General features: G+C 37.9%; 2 protein-coding genes across 2 annotated transcripts; one reads left to right on the top strand and one right to left on the bottom strand.

Annotated features, from left to right (window-relative positions):
* Nucleotides 1-983: 983 nt before the first annotated feature.
* LOC111614942 (zinc finger protein 22-like) lies at nt 984-1,412 on the top strand. Its single transcript, XM_023356316.1, has one exon. The coding sequence runs from the start codon at nt 984-986 to the stop codon at nt 1,410-1,412; it is 429 nt and encodes a 142-aa protein (XP_023212084.1).
* A 14,824-nt stretch (nt 1,413-16,236) lies between these two features.
* On the bottom strand, nt 16,237-17,001 carry LOC111614941. Its single transcript, XM_023356314.1, has one exon. It carries the CDS (start codon nt 16,999-17,001, stop codon nt 16,237-16,239), a length of 765 nt encoding a protein of 254 aa, XP_023212082.1.
* Nucleotides 17,002-17,510: the final 509 nt, after the last annotated feature.

The raw sequence follows: 17,510 nt of genomic DNA, 5'->3' as shown, positions 1-17,510 counted from the left end.
AGAAAAAAAAACATAAAGATAAAATAAAGTTAAATTAAGATTAACTAAATCTAAATTAAAACTAAACTTATGACTATCTTAGAACTAAACTTATACTATTTGACAATTTGTTAAGCGTGTCGTATTTATATCGTGTTACAGGTGGAGATCCTTCAGATTTAATGAAGTCGAGTTGTTTATTGCACAATTTGTTTTGATGGTGAGTTTTGTCAAAGATCATCAATGATGAAGCCATTAATAGTTTATGACAGATGTTAGGGTAACACAGACTGTGGACCATCTAAAGTTTATGGAGCGAAGTCGTATGTTGCACAATGTCTTCCCATAGGACTTTGTAGCCCTAACAAATAAGCTAATTTAGTTATCAAAATATATCTTTATATAATAAATGGCGCTACCAACAAAACTCTGAAATGACGCAAATTAAAAAAAAAATTTTATCTAAGTAATTCTGGAATCTAAGAAACGACGTGGCAGCAGTTTGAGACTATATAAAATGAGCCGAAAGTCACTTTTCCATGTAAAAATGAAATAACTTATTTACGTTTAATTATTTTCTAAGTTTCTTTTTAACATTTCAATGTACACACCATGAAGATTTTTTGGCATAAACATTAAGAAAATCATTTTTAAAATTACCTTTTGTTTTCCTATTCACAGTAGCAAACTCTTTATATGGTAAAGTGACTTTTGTTTCACTCTGTACTACAACATAATATGCGTCTACTTTCAAACTTATTTTTATACACAAATATAACTAAACTGTTGATAATATAAAGATTAATATATTTTTATAATTGAAAAATATATCCTGATGTTAGAAATTGTCGACATGAAAAATTTTATGCTAAAACGTGTAAATTACTACCAGTATATGTAGTTATTAATTAATTAACTGTAATTTAAGGAAAAATTGCAATATAAATGAATAACTCTAAAATACAGTATTACCTTAGTAGGTGTTCATAGACGTAGACAGTACAATGACCTACGAATGCAAGATTTATGATAAGTCGTTCGCTAGAAAAGATAGTTTAACTTGTCATACGAGAATCCATACAGGAGAAAAACCCTACAAATGTGAAATATGTGATAAATGTTTTGCTCATTCAAGCAATTACAAATGTCATCTTAGAACCCACACGGGAGAAAAACCCTACATATGTGAAACATGTAATGAATGTTTTGCTAGCTCCAGCACTTTTAATCGTCATCTTAGAGCCCACACGGGAGAAAAACCATACAAATGTGGAACATGTGATAAATGTTTTTCTCAATTAAGCACTTTAAATAATCATCTCCGAACCCACACGGGAGAAAAACCCTACAAATGTGGAACATGTGATAAATGTTTTTCTCAATTGAGCAGTTTGAAACGTCATCTTAAAACCCACAGAGAAGAAAAGTCATAAATGCATAACATGATAAATATTTTGCTCATTCGTGCAGTTTGAATCGTCATCTCATTATCCATATGGCAGAAAAACTCTACGAATGTAAAATATGTTATAAATGTTTTCCTGAAGAATGAATATTAGATTGTCATTTTAGAAGACATCTGAGAGAGACACTACAAAAGTATGAAATACCCCATCAAAATTTCTCCAGTGGAATGAATGAAAGTAACAATACAACGACTTATTCAAATATAAATTCCAGTAATTGTGTTAGCAGCAATCGTCGTTTCGAATAACAAAATCGTTTAATTCATCATTTTTTTACTCATTCCAAATGTAGACTATTCATTTGTTTGGTGTGTAATTGTCAATTTTAAACTGAAGCTTACCTGGATGCTCATCGTATATTGCAAGATTTATATCTATTTAATTGTATTATTTGTTTTCGAGCTTTTTGCAACCATAAGGCTTCAGAAGAACACAAAATAATACACAGTTCATTAGTCAATTCGTCTTACCATCGAAATATATACAATGTAACATTTGCTTGAGATGAAAATTATGAAGTTGTTCGTGAATATAATATAACATTTGTTCAAAAAATTTCGATTGAAAATATGCGAACAAAAAGTTTATTGACAACTTTTAAGTATTTTAAAGTGATTTTAAAATAAAGTTTTTTGTGAAAATAATTAATTTCTTGCATTAACTTAAATTTAACCTACAAACATACTCTTATTAACATCCACACATGAAGGTAAAAAGATTAGAAAGTAAGTTTTTACAAAGAAATAAATATAAATTTTCTGAAAATAATTAATTTCTTGACTTAACTTAAATTTAACCTACAAACATACTCTTANTGTGTAATTGTCAATTTTAAACTGAAGCTTACCTGGATGCTCATCGTATATTGCAAGATTTATATCTATTTAATTGTATTATTTGTTTTCGAGCTTTTTGCAACCATAAGGCTTCAGAAGAACACAAAATAATACACAGTTCATTAGTCAATTCGTCTTACCATCGAAATATATACAATGTAACATTTGCTTGAGATGAAAATTATGAAGTTCTTCGTGAATATAATATAACATTTGTTCAAAAAATTTCGATTGAAAATATGCGAACAAAAAGTTTATTGACAACTTTTAAGTATTTTAAAGTGATTTTAAAATAAAGTTTTTTGTGAAAATAATTAATTTCTTGCATTTATTTCTATTTACTACATATTAATTAAATAATATTTTAATTTGGATATCTTTATAATAACACTAGTGTACAGTATATTTATTAATTAATCAAAACTTTTCGACAGGCTAGGCATGTCGTTTCTTAGGATCCAATTATTAGCGAGGTTGAAGCCGACGTTTTAGACGCGAAAACGTGTACGTCAGACGTTTACATTTTCTAAATCTGTTATCCCTGTTAGTATGAAAGATAACATATATAAATTGTATATGAATAAAATAAGACAAAAGAAAAGTAATATACAAACACACAAACAAGAAGAAGAATTAAGATGTTTATTTTAAATGATTATCTAAACGGTTATTGAACAAATAAATTGAAAAACTAGAAAATGACAAACAAACAAAATCAACGGATAAAGAAAACAATTTCGTTAAAGTAAGGTATGTACCAAAGTTATTTAAAAGAATTAAAAAACTAGTAAGAAGTGGAATTAATTTTCTTAATTATAGCAGAGGCAGCGGAGAAAAAATGGAATGTGCAAAGGGACAGATACCTGCGAGGACAAAAAATTAATAAAATATAGCAATGTTAATGGTAGTGGGAGTGCAGATATATAAACGGATAAAGAAACGGAGGAATTCGAATTAGTTTCTGCAGATAGATGAGCTCCGCTTTATATTGTGATATTAGTTATTATGTGTTTACTTTTAATGTGTTTAATGTTTTTGTGAATCTGAAGGTTGAAGGAATATTTATACGTCAAGCAGGACCTTTTAAATATAAAACTTTTTAAATTACGGCCGAAAAACTACTTTTTTCGGTTATCCGAAAATTGAATTGCCGATAAACCGGTTTTCGCTTTCCCGTCTAATATGTCTTTTCATGTTGTCTTCGGACACATAATTTGGGGGTCATTGGTCCATTATTAACAGAGTTATCGGCTTTACTTCTGGTCGGTCTTGGAACGCCACTTTTGAGCTTCCGGTTGAGAATATTGTCAAAACCTTCAGGCACGTCTTCTAGGAACCTTTAAGCACACTCCCCAGGAAATTTCATTAAAATCGGTTATATAGAATTTGAATTATGGCGATTCTAGAATTTATTCCAATACAACTTTTACTCTCTTAACTGGTGCCCATGGCAACGGTCTTGGAGTAGAAGCTTTTAGAAGATATTCGGGAAGTGACGTTTTCTTAGCTGTGTTTTATCAATATATTTATTATTTTACTACTGTTTACTATGTCAATTGAAAACACTATTGTTACTTGGGAAGAGCTACGAATGTCAGCTCTTGAGATTGTTGGAGAGCTTAAAAATTACATTGCAGAAAATGATCGCGGGAGATTCAGTACACCAAAATATTCTGACTTTATTATTAACTGTTTAGAAAGGGCCATAGAATTATTTATGGAAAAACCATATCGTCATGAGCTTAGGATTTTATCTGATAAAGTAGATCGTATAGCTCTAGCATCTACTTCAGAGAGCATGTGGATTAATAAGACCATTTTAAAAAAATTAGAACACATAGATGATAAAATATCTCAATATCCTAACTCTAAGGAGTTTTTTTGAGACTCAAAGCGCAGTATTAGAAAACTTGAACAAAAGCATAAAAGAAAAACTGGACCAATGATGTGTGAATACTAATGCGGGCAATGGCATAAACAGAACATACAGAAATGTTCTTAATTCAGGAAACACTCCTCGATCAATAAAGAATACAAAAATTATTAGGTTATCTACAGAAGTCCTCCTGGTTTATCAAAACGGCGAAGATACTAGCTGTAATAAACTCCGAAATCTTATCTATAAAAAAGTAAACCTATCGCAATTTAACATTGAGGTAGCAAGAATAAGAAATATTGCAAGAAGCGGACTTGCGATTGAACTTGATAAACAAGAAGATGCAGTTAAGCTAAAACAATATATTGACCTTAATATTCTAGAGATAAATGCTAGAGTTCCTAAAAAGCTATTACCACAAATCATCGTGTACTCGGCACCTGCACACATTAATCGCGAGGAAATACCTATGCTAGTTTTAAGCCAAAATGAAACTTTCAACGAATTCCTTTCTAAAGAAGACTTTAATAGGGAATTTACCATTAAATTTGTTATGGGAAAGAAGACTGATGCATTTGTAAACTGGTTCATTGATGTCTCACCTCGCCTTCGTGAACTCTTTCTACGACTGGGCAAACTTAATTTGGCATGGTCCCGCTGCGGAGTTGCAGACTTCCATCCTATTTTGCAATGTTTTCGCTGTCTTAGATACGGTCACTCCACCAAAAACTGCAGCAAGACTACTCCTACCTGTAGCCATTGCTCGGGTGAGCATTTTTATAGAGAATGAAAAATCTGGAATCGTCCCCTATTTGCTGCAATTGTAAACATAGTAAGGATGGCTGCTTCAATCATAATGCTCGTGATGGCACATGCCCTCTTTTCCGTAAAATCAAAACCAACCTAATCAACCGCACTGATTATGGTTCGTCACATCAATAATCAAATTTGTTTTCTGCAATATAATACCGGGCGGAGCATAGCCGCCGCTTCTGTGTTAACATCAATTATTCATAAATATGACATCATTTTTTGTCAAGAGCCATACTGCATAAATAACGTCTCTGCTGGCTTTCCTGCCAACTGTATCTTCCTTCAAGATACCAATGCATATCCTTGGGCTGTTTCCATCGCTCTTGGGGACGATCTTTCCCTCCTTCACCACAGTTCTATTAGTACAAATTACGTCAGTTGTACTGAGTTGATTATCAATAATCGCAGACACATTCTTATCAATTATTACTTCCCTAAAAGTATTCATATTGAGGATATACTAGATTACATTCAAAACATTATGGGTAAATTTACAGATGTATATTACATCTTGGCCGGAGATACAAACGCTCATTCTCCTATTTGGGGGGAATCGTTTGGACTCACGTGGAAAATATGTTGAAGAGTTTCTGGCACTTAACGACTTATTGGTCGTTAACGATCCTCTGTCTCCACCTACTTTTGTATCCAACCAAGGCAGTAGCTGGATAGATGTAACTGCGTGTTCCTCTGGATTATATCCACACATACAACAATGGAAAGTACTTGAAGAATCACTTGATGATCATGCCATGATTTCTTTCAATATTGAAATTACCAGTACAGATGAATATAGACACCCTTGTCGCAGGTTTAATCTGAAAAGAGCTAATTGGAACGACTTACAGACTTATCTTATCACAACCTAGTAGACTGCGAGGGTGACAGTCCTCACGAGGTACGTAATCGCATAGATTATAATATTGAAATCATCAATAATGCATGTAAAAATTTTATTCCTCAATTCACAAAAACCCGCAAATCTGTCCCTTGGTGGACAGCCGAACTTACCAATCTCAGAAAGGGGAATTCAACTTAGAAAAAGATTTCAAAATTGCCATACAGAACCTGAGCGCACAAATAACAAGATACAATACATTAACCACCTCAAATTTGATAAAAGCAAAATAAAACTAACTAAGAAACAATCCTAAAAAGATTTTTGTGCAGCTGCTGCTGTGAGATCAGCCAGGACGTAGGTCTTAGTCTACGACACTTACGGCGCGCGATCGTGTGATCGGCTCTCTAACTTTTTATAGTAGGGCGATAATCGCTATATGATCCGAACGGCGAAGTTCAGATGCTCGTCAGGATTCCTTGACACCAGTTAATCAATCTTATTATACGCGGATTAACACGCGTTTGCGACCTGATTCGGAATCAATTTAAGAGACATTTAAATATATTTAACAAGAGTAAATTTAATAAATCTAAACAAAACGAATACAAATAATCGATGAACGACAATGAAGCGACAAACTATAGGCTAAGACTTATTCTATGCCAATGCGCGATCGAGAGAGAGAGCTCGTCCCCCGGTCTCCCCTATATAACTGCATGAAATTTCGTAATAGCGTATGTAATTCAAAAATGTTATATAAAGTAACATGTAAATAATGTCTCTGAATAAAAGAGATTTTATTGTTCAGATTGAATGTAACTGTTGATCATAAAGTTCCAATCTATGGAATATACGGCTATTTTTTGCAATAAATAAACAGACTATCGCGATATTGCATTTTTATTGCTAACGTGCGTGACTTCCGGGAAATGTCATAATCTGTAGTAATGGATATCGATAAAACTCTTGAATGTAATCTAATATTGTTCATAATTAATTTTATTAAATGTATATCTATATATATAAAATTGCTTGTCCTGACTGACTGACTGACTGACTCACTGATTCATCATCGCCCAGAGCAAACCGCTGGACCTAAAGAGCAGAAATTTGGTACACAGTTAGGGTTCGTCATGAAAACGCACACTTAGAAAAAAAAAATATATAGATAAAAAAATGTAAATGCTAAAAACGTGTAAAAATCGAGATTAAGTCTGATCGTACTAAAGATATGATTTATTTATCGCCACAACCTCTGAGATATTTAATAGCGTCAAATCTCTTAATAAATTTCCCTGAAAATTTTTGAATGTTTTACAAATTACGAACTGATCACATTATTACGTGATTACGAACTGATTTGTTAATGGTGTCTTTTGTTCGGATGTCGCTGACGCCTTACTGTAAGTTTTGCCGACGTTGAGGGGGAAAAAGTCTATCTGACGTCAGAATAAGCCTAAGGGAAACCGCGTATGTGGGCGGTGGCGAAGAAGGCAATTGATGAACAAGTGTTTTACAAGATATAACCCGTTTATTTGTTCGAATTCATGCTTACATCGATAATGGACAATTCCAAAATCTCGGTGCTCCTGGGAATGGCGAAAGTTCGTGATCTCGGTCGCAGTTCGGGCGGACGAGAAATATATCTGGACGAAGCAGAAGTTCGTTGTTACGTTGTGGCGTCCTCGGTGATCGGCAGATGAACAACACAATTTAAATTACCATTGTAAACTTAATCCGGAGGAAACTCTCTTTTGACCTTGAAGTTCCGATTTTTATAGTTTTCCCCCCACTGTTCGCATTTCGGATTGGTCCCTCGTCCCATTCCTCGCTTCCCGATTGGTCTTTCCCCTGTCTCCAGGTGCAAGACGAAACTTTTTCGGGTCGCGGAAAAGGTCCGATTTGAGGTGTCTATCTGATACCTCTTTGTCGACTCTGCTCGATGACTGTTTATAAAATAATAACACCTGCACTCATAACTCAGGCCGTTATTTACCATTTTTTGACGTCTAAGAATTTAACGATCATTTTCCCTTTTACCTATCAAAAATTCCTCTATTTTTTTGTTCGAAAAGGTTTATCTTGGCCAACATTTTAGAGACACGCGTGTCAAAGATCTACCTGTTTATGAGCGCTCGTGTTAGAGTTTGTCTTCCGCTAAGACCTTAACAGATAGTTGACACATACTCGAACCGTTCCAAGTCTCGTTGTTTACATTTTGTGTCGCGCAAGAATTTCACGGTTTACTCGAGTTCGAACCTCGTCTGGGAACTCACAGTGCTCTCCGCCTTTTTAAAATGCTGCTCAGTTTAACAATTTAGCAGCATTTTAGCTGACACCGCTGGAAGCTTTCAGTCTATGCTTCCTTCTTTCGAAAAGTGACTACAACATTGTGGCAAGTTTTGTTTTTCTTTCATGTGTGACTGATCTCGCGTTACATCGAAATGTGGAACTATTTTTCCTCGGACACATCATTCGAACGACATACTAAATTGATTAATTGTCATTTTCGCGTAACATCTCTTGATTCTTGTCAAAATACGAATTTCTTTGATATTACAGAATTTTTTCTATTTTGAAACTAAGCAATCCATATTAATCCTTAAAGTTGCATTTTTCTTTCTCAAATTTAAAAAGGGGTTAAAGTTTGCTCCGTTTTGTTCGATCAGTCTGTCACTCAGAAAATATTTCTTTGCTGCTTCTGAACCACGAAGACGTGTTGACTTCATGACGAATGGTCACCTGTTTTTCTGAGTTTTGTGTTTCCAACAGAATCTTTTCTGCGTACTTTGGAGCAATTGTTCTCCGTTTCGTACTGGACTGAAAAATAGAAGGATGTCTGCATGGACGGTGGGTGTCTGCCACGTCGACTTCCTCTGCAGGCATTGCTTTTTCTGGTTGCCCGTCTTGTGAACGTGTGACACTTTCTGCTATGCAGATTACCGCAAATCAACGTCACATCGTTCTGAGATGACATTTCTTTCGATTCTGGTAAGGTTCACGTTGTGAGATTGTTTTTTTTCTGATGGTGACTTCGTCATTTCTTTCGAATATCGTCATGTTCCGTTGCCAGTTCGTTTCACTGTTGCTTTTCCTTGTGACAGACTTGATTGTCTCACGCGTTTGAAATAGGAGGGACAAGTTTTCCTCACACTTAGACTACATGAATCGCTTAGTCTATGACAGATTTTCCGGTCATGTTTTTTTCGCGACAATTTTGATTTGATCAGCATGTGTGTGCATACAAATTTCACATTTCATTTTCCTCTGGATAAAATATGTTTTTCATCAATAAAGGTACATTTGCCGAAGCTTTCTCGCGATACATGTGTTTACCACAAACGAGTAAATCAATTGTTACAGATTTTCTCATTGCTATTTACCAAAATGGAAAGTTCACATTACTACGATTTCCGAATTCGCGACAATTGATTTGAAAGCGTACGCTTATTTACAATTGACCTCTTTCCATCCGGAAGATGACAACCCTTTTTTCACGAGAAAGAGAAGCTACTATTTACAATAGGTAAATAGACCGGTAGGAGCGAACGGTAGCAGTCGCGGGGGGTCCTCCCTCTGCTGAGAAGTCCCGGGAACATTCGCGTCTCGCACCATCGTCACCTTTGGCTGAATATTTCCCGACGATTTGGGAAGTACCCAGGGATATTCACTCACAGGTCCTTGACTCCGGAGAGCGTATCGGTGTGAGGTTTGAGGAGGAGGGGTCACAGGTCGCGCGATCTCTGTTCTTTCCGCGGTATCTTTTGAATCGGGCGAATTTTGTTGGAGTGCTTCTAAAATGATCTCGTCCCAGGGGTCAACGCATTCTACTTGTGGTTGTTTTGCCGTTAAAGAAGGGGTATCTGTGTCTGCTGCATCAGCATCCTCTCTGCCTGCATCAGGCATTACAAATTCCATCGTTTCGATTGCCGGCTTCATCCGATTCGCGTGTGTGTGCAATTGTTTCCCGGAATGAACATGCTGAACTACAAAATCTACGGGACTCGTTTCTGCAACTATTCTATAGGGACCGTGCCATCGCGGCGCTAATTTTCGTTTCAAACCTGTGGGGATAGCCACTTCATTGACGAAGACTCTATCGCCTATCGCAAATTTGTACGGCTTGTGCTTACGTTGATGATAGGTATTCCTGTCGTTCGCAGCTTTTTCCGCGTGTTCCTGAGCTATCTTGTGGGCTGAGGCCAACTTCACTCTTAGTTCGCTAGCATAATTTTCCCTTACGTCATATCGGGGTTTATTTGGTTCAGTAACGATATCAAAAGGATAAGTCTGATCGCGTCCATATAAAAGGAAAAAGGGGGTCTCATTTGTGCTCGAATGCACGGTAGTATTATAAGCGAAAAGAGCATAAGGGATCATTTCATCCCAATTGCGCTGATCTGCGTCAACATAATGAGTCAAGATGTCTATGAGAGTTTTATTCAATCGTTCGACCATGCCATTACATTGGGGGTGGTACGCTGTTGTAAGGAGCCTTTCTACGTGTAACAATTCGCAGACTTCCTTCATAACTTTGGATACGAAGTTAGATCCTCTATCGGTAAGTAATTGTCTTGGGACCGAATGTCTTAGAATAATTTGGGTTACGAATGCCTTTGCCACTGTTTTGGCGGTAATATCAGGTAACGGGATTGCTTCTGCCCATGTAGAGAAGTGATCAACAAAGACTAATAAATATTTGTTTCCGTTATGAGTAGTGGGGAGTGGACCCTGAATGTCTAATGCAGTACGCTCGAAAAGTCTCGATATCTTCGGAAACGTCTGCAAAGGGGCTTGATGACCATGCAGGGGTCTTCTCCTTATCGCGCATTCCTGACAACTATCGCAGTAGTGCGTAATATGTTTGTTCATTTCTAGCCAATAAAACTGGTTTAGTAATTTTTTACGCATTTTTTTAGCAATTAAATGTCTTGAGCTGGGAATGTCGTGAAACATTTTCAAAATATATTCTATCATTATTTGGGGAATCACTAGTCTATCCCATACTTCGTTCCTTTCTGGTATCGTTTTCCTATGATAAAGGGTTTGATCTGCATTTAAATAAAAGTTTGTTGCATCTAAGTTTGTACCTCGTGAGGATGGGTCTCCCATTAATTGTTTCTTTACTTGACTACAAAAGGGATCTTTTTGCTGTTGTTCCCTGACTTGTTCTTTACTGTATATGGGTTGCATTTCACAAATCTTAGCCACGGGCATTCTGCTAAGCGCATCTGCATTGGTATGTGCTTTTCCCAGCTTGTGTATTATCTCGAATTGGTATTCCTGTAATGCTAAATTTCAACGACTAAGCCTTGAGCTTTTATTTTTAACGTTTATGAGCCACCTAAGGGGTCTATGATCTGTAATTATTTTAAACTTTTTTCCATACAGGTATGGTCTAAAATTCTTAATTGACCAAATCACGGCCAGACATTCCTTCTCTGTAGTACTATAATTCCTATCTGCGGGCCTTAACAGTCTACTAGCATATGCCACTGGGAGTTCTCCACGCTCATCTTCCTGTGACAACACGGCACCTATCGCGACGTTTGAGGCATCTGTCGCTAACACAAATGGACTACCAAAGTCTGGGGATCTTAATAGGGGTGCTGTTATCAAAATTTCCTTTAGCTTTTCGAATGCGACTTTGTGTTCCTCACCCCAGTGAAACTTTACATCGATCTTCAATAAGTCTTAAAGAGGCTTTGAAATCTTAGCGTATTGTGATATATGATGCCTATAATACTCTGTCTGTCCCAGGAATGCTCTAACATCTCGCTCATTCTTAGGTTGGGGAAAATTTCTAACGCATTCTATTTTCGCTGGGTCAGGTCGGATTCCTTCTTCCGACACTTCGTGCCCCAAGAATTTTATCTGCCGCCTCAGCAGTTGGCATTTTCGGGGCTTCAGCTTCAGTCCCGCTGTCGCCAAGCGCTGAAGGACCATTTCCAACCTTTCTAAGTGCGATTTAAAGTCTGGACTAAATACTGAAATGTCGTCCATGTAGACGAGGCAAATTTTGTTTTTCAAGCCACTTAATATTAAATCCGCACATTTTTGGAATGTAGCTGGGGCACAGGTCACGCCCATTGACATACGATTATATTGATAGTGCCTCGAAGGAGTGCTAAACCCCGTCTTTTCCTTTGATTCGGGGCTCAAAGGCAACTGCCAAAATCCACTTAATGTATCCATGGAAAAAAAAGATCGCAATCTTCCCAATAAACTCAATGATTCTTGAATATGGGGCAATGGGTACTGGTCTATTTTGGTAAGTTTATTTAATTGTCTATAATCTACGACTAATCTATAGCCTTGGGGTTTTTTTGCAACTAATAACGCAGGCGCCGACCAGGGGGAGCTGGACGGTTCAACTACTCCACTTTTAATTATATTTTCTACTAGTTCATCCATTATTTACCGTTGCGCATATGGAATTCGGTAAGGGGCACGACAAATTGGGAAACTGTTCCCTGTGTCTATTTTGTGCTCCACTAAATCGCAATAGCCCAAGTCAAAATCGTCTTTCGCAAACACGTGTTTATATTTGTATAATAAATCTAACAAAAGGGTCAACTTATCCTTCCCTACTTCACTTAAGTCAAATAAATTCGCAAATTGAGCTCTTGTTAACTCTGTTTCATTTGATCACGAAATTTTATTCCGCTCTGCATTTTCCTTTGTTTCCTCTTCTGCTAAAAGAAAGATTCCTATTTTATTACCCTTTTCAATCTTAACAAGTTGCGTTTTCACGTTCATTATCCTTACAGGTACCTTGCCACGCCTCCGTGTTTTGACTAACGTACTAGCAATAAACACTCCCTCACTATCGGGAGGTGTCGATTCAATGACTCCCACTTCATTAGTCACCGGAGAGATGACTTTCCCTTCCACGAAGAACTCTGACCGCGGGGGAATGACGTAATCTTCAGCTAACGTCACTTCCTTAAAAGAGTTGTTCTCTCCCTGTCCTAAACTTTTAACGGTTGTTTGTTTTGACTTTTCCCGTTTTATTTTTCGCCTGTTATTTCGTGCGCGTTTATTTTTCTTTGTCGTTTCTGCATCCCTTTTTGTTTTATCCTCGTTTTTGCTAATTGACGTTGAATTTAAATCATATTTTGTCAACTCACGTGTGTTTGTGTCAATTTGCTTAAGACTATTTTCGTTAGCTTTTTTGGACTAGGACGGGTGTCTGTTTCCTTTATCTCGGCCAAATCCCAAAATGACACAATATCGCCCGAGGGGAAGCTAAGTGTTGCGTTTCTAACCGAAATTGTGACATCATATAATTCGATGATGTCTCTCCCAAAAATTTTGTTGTTCGGCTCGGTGATTTCGGGCATTACCAAATAACAATCATGATAAAAGACTAATCGTCCGATTCTAAATTTTAACTTAAACTTCCCAATCGTTTTTATAATGTGACCTGTAACGCTAACTAATTCTACCGTTCTAGTTTCGGCTCGCGGCAATCGTTCTATATTAGGGAATAGGTTTCGTGATATTAGGGTAACGGCTGTGCCCGTGCCTATTCTCAACCGTACCTCTTTATCCTCGATTTATCTTTATCTTTATCCTCGGGTTCCGTACATTTCGTGTGGGGACTGCCCATTCGGAAGCGTCGCGTTTCGCTCCCCACCTTCCCTGATATGGCGGACGGATGTTTCCTCCATACCATTCAAGTGGTAATGGGGCATACTCCTACGGATTCAAATTCGGCGAAAAGTTTTGTAAATATCGTTTTTTGTTCCCTCTTTACGGGAAAATTGGGCCTTGTTCCAAGTATTGATTGTAAATAGAGTAACGCGCGCAGGGTTTTCGTCGCGGGAAGGCTAGCGATGATCACGGGGAAAACTGTTGCGGTGTACGACGCTGCGGGCTTGGGGGATAGCGCAGATTTCGCATCCCATTGTTCGCCCTTTCAGCTTCTTGCGTTCGATTGGTTCGCGAGGGTTCTCGTCAGAAGCCGTTTGTTTGCTGAGGTGCAGGCTGTTGATCTAATCTTTTCTCTAATGTGACTAATTGCTTCGAAAGTTGCGCGATTTTAGTGTCGAGAGCCGATTCTCTCCGCGAATTGGCCTCCTCTGACTAAGGGTCACAATTAACTACGGTATCACCTACACTGGCGACTAAACTCCGCGTTTTTTCTCCTAATTGATCTATAGTCTCTTCGCGGATCGCAATTTTGAACGCTTCGGCGAAGGTCGCCAGATCGTGCGTCATAACCTGCCTCTTTAGTCTATCAGTTAGGCCATGCAAGAATTGGACACGCAATTTTTCGTCCAGTTCTCGCTGTTGACAGCGTTTAATAACTGCGCTCTCCTGTTCGTTTGCGCCCGTGTGATCTATGGCCGTTGCGCTAGCGAGAGTCTGCAAGCGGACCGCGAACTCCTGCACCTTTTCATCTCTCCTCCGGGTACACGCATGGAATTTTTGTACTTTAATAGAGTACGGCTCACGATCAAATCGTTGAATCATTAGCGTTTTAAAAGTATCGAAGTCTGTCACGCATTTCATCTGCAGGTTGCGCAACGCGAAGTCTCGAGCCACGCCCGTGAGCTTGCACTTGGCAATGCTCAGACACTGGCAAGGCGTCCATCCCACCAATCTCGCGATTTCTCCCAATGTGTCGAAAAAATCAGACACTCGTTCCGTTTCGCCCGAAAATGTCGGGATCATTCCTCCGAATGCGGAGAAAGAGTAGAAAGAGCCGCTACTGCTACCGTTTCGAGGTCGCGTCGGGAACACTTGCATCAGCCTCCATCGTTTCACCCACTTTTTAGACAAACTTTTCGTTGGCTCACTTACTCAAATGTTGTGGGACATAAATAATCCCAGTTCTGACACCAGTATAAGGTTTGACGACATTGAGAGGGAAAAAGTCTATTTCACGTCAGGATGAGCCTAAGGGAAACCGCGTATGTGGGCGGTGGCGAAGGAGGCAAATGTTGAACAAGTGTTTTACAAAACAAAACCCGTTTATTTGTTCGAATTCATGCTTACATCGATAATGGAAAATTCCAAAATCTCGGTGCTCCTGGAACGGCGAAAGTTCGTGATCTCGGTCGCAGTTCGGGCGAACGAGAAAGATATCTGGGCGAAGCAGAAGTTCGTTGTTACGTTGCGGCGTCCTCGGTGATCGGCGGATGCACAGCACAAATTAATCACCACTGTAGGGTTAATCCGGAGGAGACTCTCCTTTGACCTTGAAGTTCCGATTTTTATAGTTTTTCTTGCACTATTCACTTTTCAGATTGGTCCCTCGTCCCATTCCTTGCTTCCCGATTGGTCTCTCCTTCGTCTCCAGGTGCAAGACGAAACTTTTTCGGGTAGCGGGAAAGGTTTGATTCGAGGTGTCCATCTGATACCTCTTTGTTGACTCTGCTCGATGACTGTTTATAAAACAATAACACCTGCACTCATAACTCAGGCCGTTATTTACCATTTTTGACGTCTAAGAATTTAACGATCATTTTCACCTTTCACCTATCAAAAATTTTCCTATTTTTTTTTGTTCGAAAAATTTATTTCGGCCAACATTTTATAGACAAGCGAGTCAAAGATCTACTTGTTTATGAGCGCTCATGTTAGAGTTTGTCTTCCGCTAAGACATTAACAGATAGTTGACACATACTCGAACCGCACCGAGTCTCGTTGTTTTCATCTCGTGTCGCGCAAGAATTTCACGGTTTACTCCAGTTCGAACCTCGTTTGGGAACCCACACATTATAATTAAAATATATACAGAAAATAAGCACGCACATGGTACTGCTTTTAGAGAGACAGGGAACGCGAGCAATTGACAGCTATGCACGTGAGCAACTGACACAATGTGCTGAAAATACTAACTCGGAATGTGCCGAAGTACAAAAGCACAAAGTTACACACGAAAAAAAATATAAATAAATAAAAATAAAAATAAAAGTAAAATAAAATAATAACAATAACAACAATAATAATACTAAACACGAAAAGTCCCCTGACTGCAAATTCGGTCCGGTTACAATGGGGAGCAACAATGCAAAGAACCCCAGATGGCCAACTCGGCCATAAAACAGAGGTATACAACACAACACAAGAGTCCCCCGATGGCCAACATGGCCAAGACCCAGTGGGAGTGGTAACAAGACTGGAATTTTCAAATAGCCAGTTAGGCCAGGTTACAATGGGTGTTCCGAGTGAAGCTGACAGCTAGGACGCCCAGAGAAACCTAGAACGAAGGTACCGTGACTCCGGTGCCCATGATGAAATTATTTAAAGCGTTTAATGTGTGCTTACTCATGAAACAGTCTTTTGGAGCACAGGGCCAATGGAGGCTACACCTGTACAAAGTCTAGATTTATTTGCAGGAGATGTAAATTTGATTTTAACTGGATATGTCCAATCTTGGAGGTAGCTGCTGAAACTTGTGGGATATACTGGTTGCTAGTACCCATAATTGGTAACTTTTTTTATGTTGGTCTTTATTTTTTGTGTCGTGGGACAGATTGGGTCGTAAGCATTATGCTGTGTATTATATCTTTTTCCCATAGGAAGATTTTTATTTGAAATCGTACAGTTAATGCAGACTGGTTTGAAATCTTTACCAGAACAATCAGAAAACTTATGTTCCTTTGTGCAGTGGCTACACCTCAATTTGCTCCCACATTCATGAGCAAAGTGCCGAAATCCGCAGCACTTGAAACAATGCAACACCAAGATGAAATCGTCTACCTTGACGTGACTCCAGGCTAATGCCAAATACCTTTCTTTTATGAATATGTTTCTAATCCTAGGAGTGACACTCAATATGACGTGCTGACAATTTTCACGCATCTTTCCTCTAGTTAGTGTTGTTGTTATTTTACATTGCTCTTTAAAACCTTCTTTTGTCATCTCCATCCAGATTTGATTTTGTTCGAAGAGTGTTCTAGTGATTTCTTCATCTTTAATATAGTTGGGGACATGTAACATTATGATTTTGGGACGTCGTCCCTCAGAGACTCTACCTGTAGTCTTGGTAACCAGTTTTGGGTCTGCTTTCACAGCTTTTTTAAGGGTCTGCCCATCTTTATGAGACCCTACTCTTAAGCAGACTCCATCTCCCTTGATTTCACGAATAACTTTTATGCTGACCCCACGCTTGTGGGGCTCTATTCTTTCCCTGAGAGTATCAATTATTTTCTTCCTATTAAGACTCTTTTCATCCATATCCTGCTTAGGGTATAACACAAGGGCCACTCCCCCTCCTGGGCCCTCTCTGTTCACTTTGTTGTTAAGTGTCTTGTTGATATTTTTGGTTGTAGCACTTGGACTACAGTTAATTTGTGCTATGGTGGTAATCCCAGAGATAACTCAAAATCAACAGTTTCGCACAAAAACTATCTTTGGTATATAGAGTATTTTTATTGTTTGTTTACGTTATTTCAAGTTATTTCAAGATTATGCTGTAATCTATAACGGGAAAATGTTTGAATGCGATTAAATTTTAACCATAACTTTTCTGAATTTATGTATATTGCTGGTAAACATACTGTATATATAGATTGTCTAAAATTATAAATTTATAAAATAAACATATAAGTTATATGGAGATCATGCTTAGTGCAGACCTCGTTTACTCTATCAAAAAGTAGTATAATTAAAATTTGCTGAATTTCCATTAATAAATTAATTAAAGTTATATATGTTGTTCAAGTAACACTGTATATATATATTAT

Source organism: Centruroides sculpturatus, unplaced genomic scaffold (assembly GCF_000671375.1).
Source record: "Centruroides sculpturatus isolate CEXI.00-Female unplaced genomic scaffold, Cexi_2.0 scaffold2165, whole genome shotgun sequence".
NCBI classification, from domain to species: domain Eukaryota; kingdom Metazoa; phylum Arthropoda; class Arachnida; order Scorpiones; family Buthidae; genus Centruroides; species Centruroides sculpturatus.
This window is presented reverse-complemented; position numbering and strand designations above follow the sequence as displayed.

Excerpts from the sequence above, each read along its gene's own strand:
- LOC111614941 (XM_023356314.1), bottom strand. The coding sequence starts at position 17,001 with ATGGATGAAAAGAGTCTTAATAGGAAGAAAATAATTGATACTCTCAGG.
- LOC111614942 (XM_023356316.1), top strand. The coding sequence starts at position 984 with ATGACCTACGAATGCAAGATTTATGATAAGTCGTTCGCTAGAAAAGAT.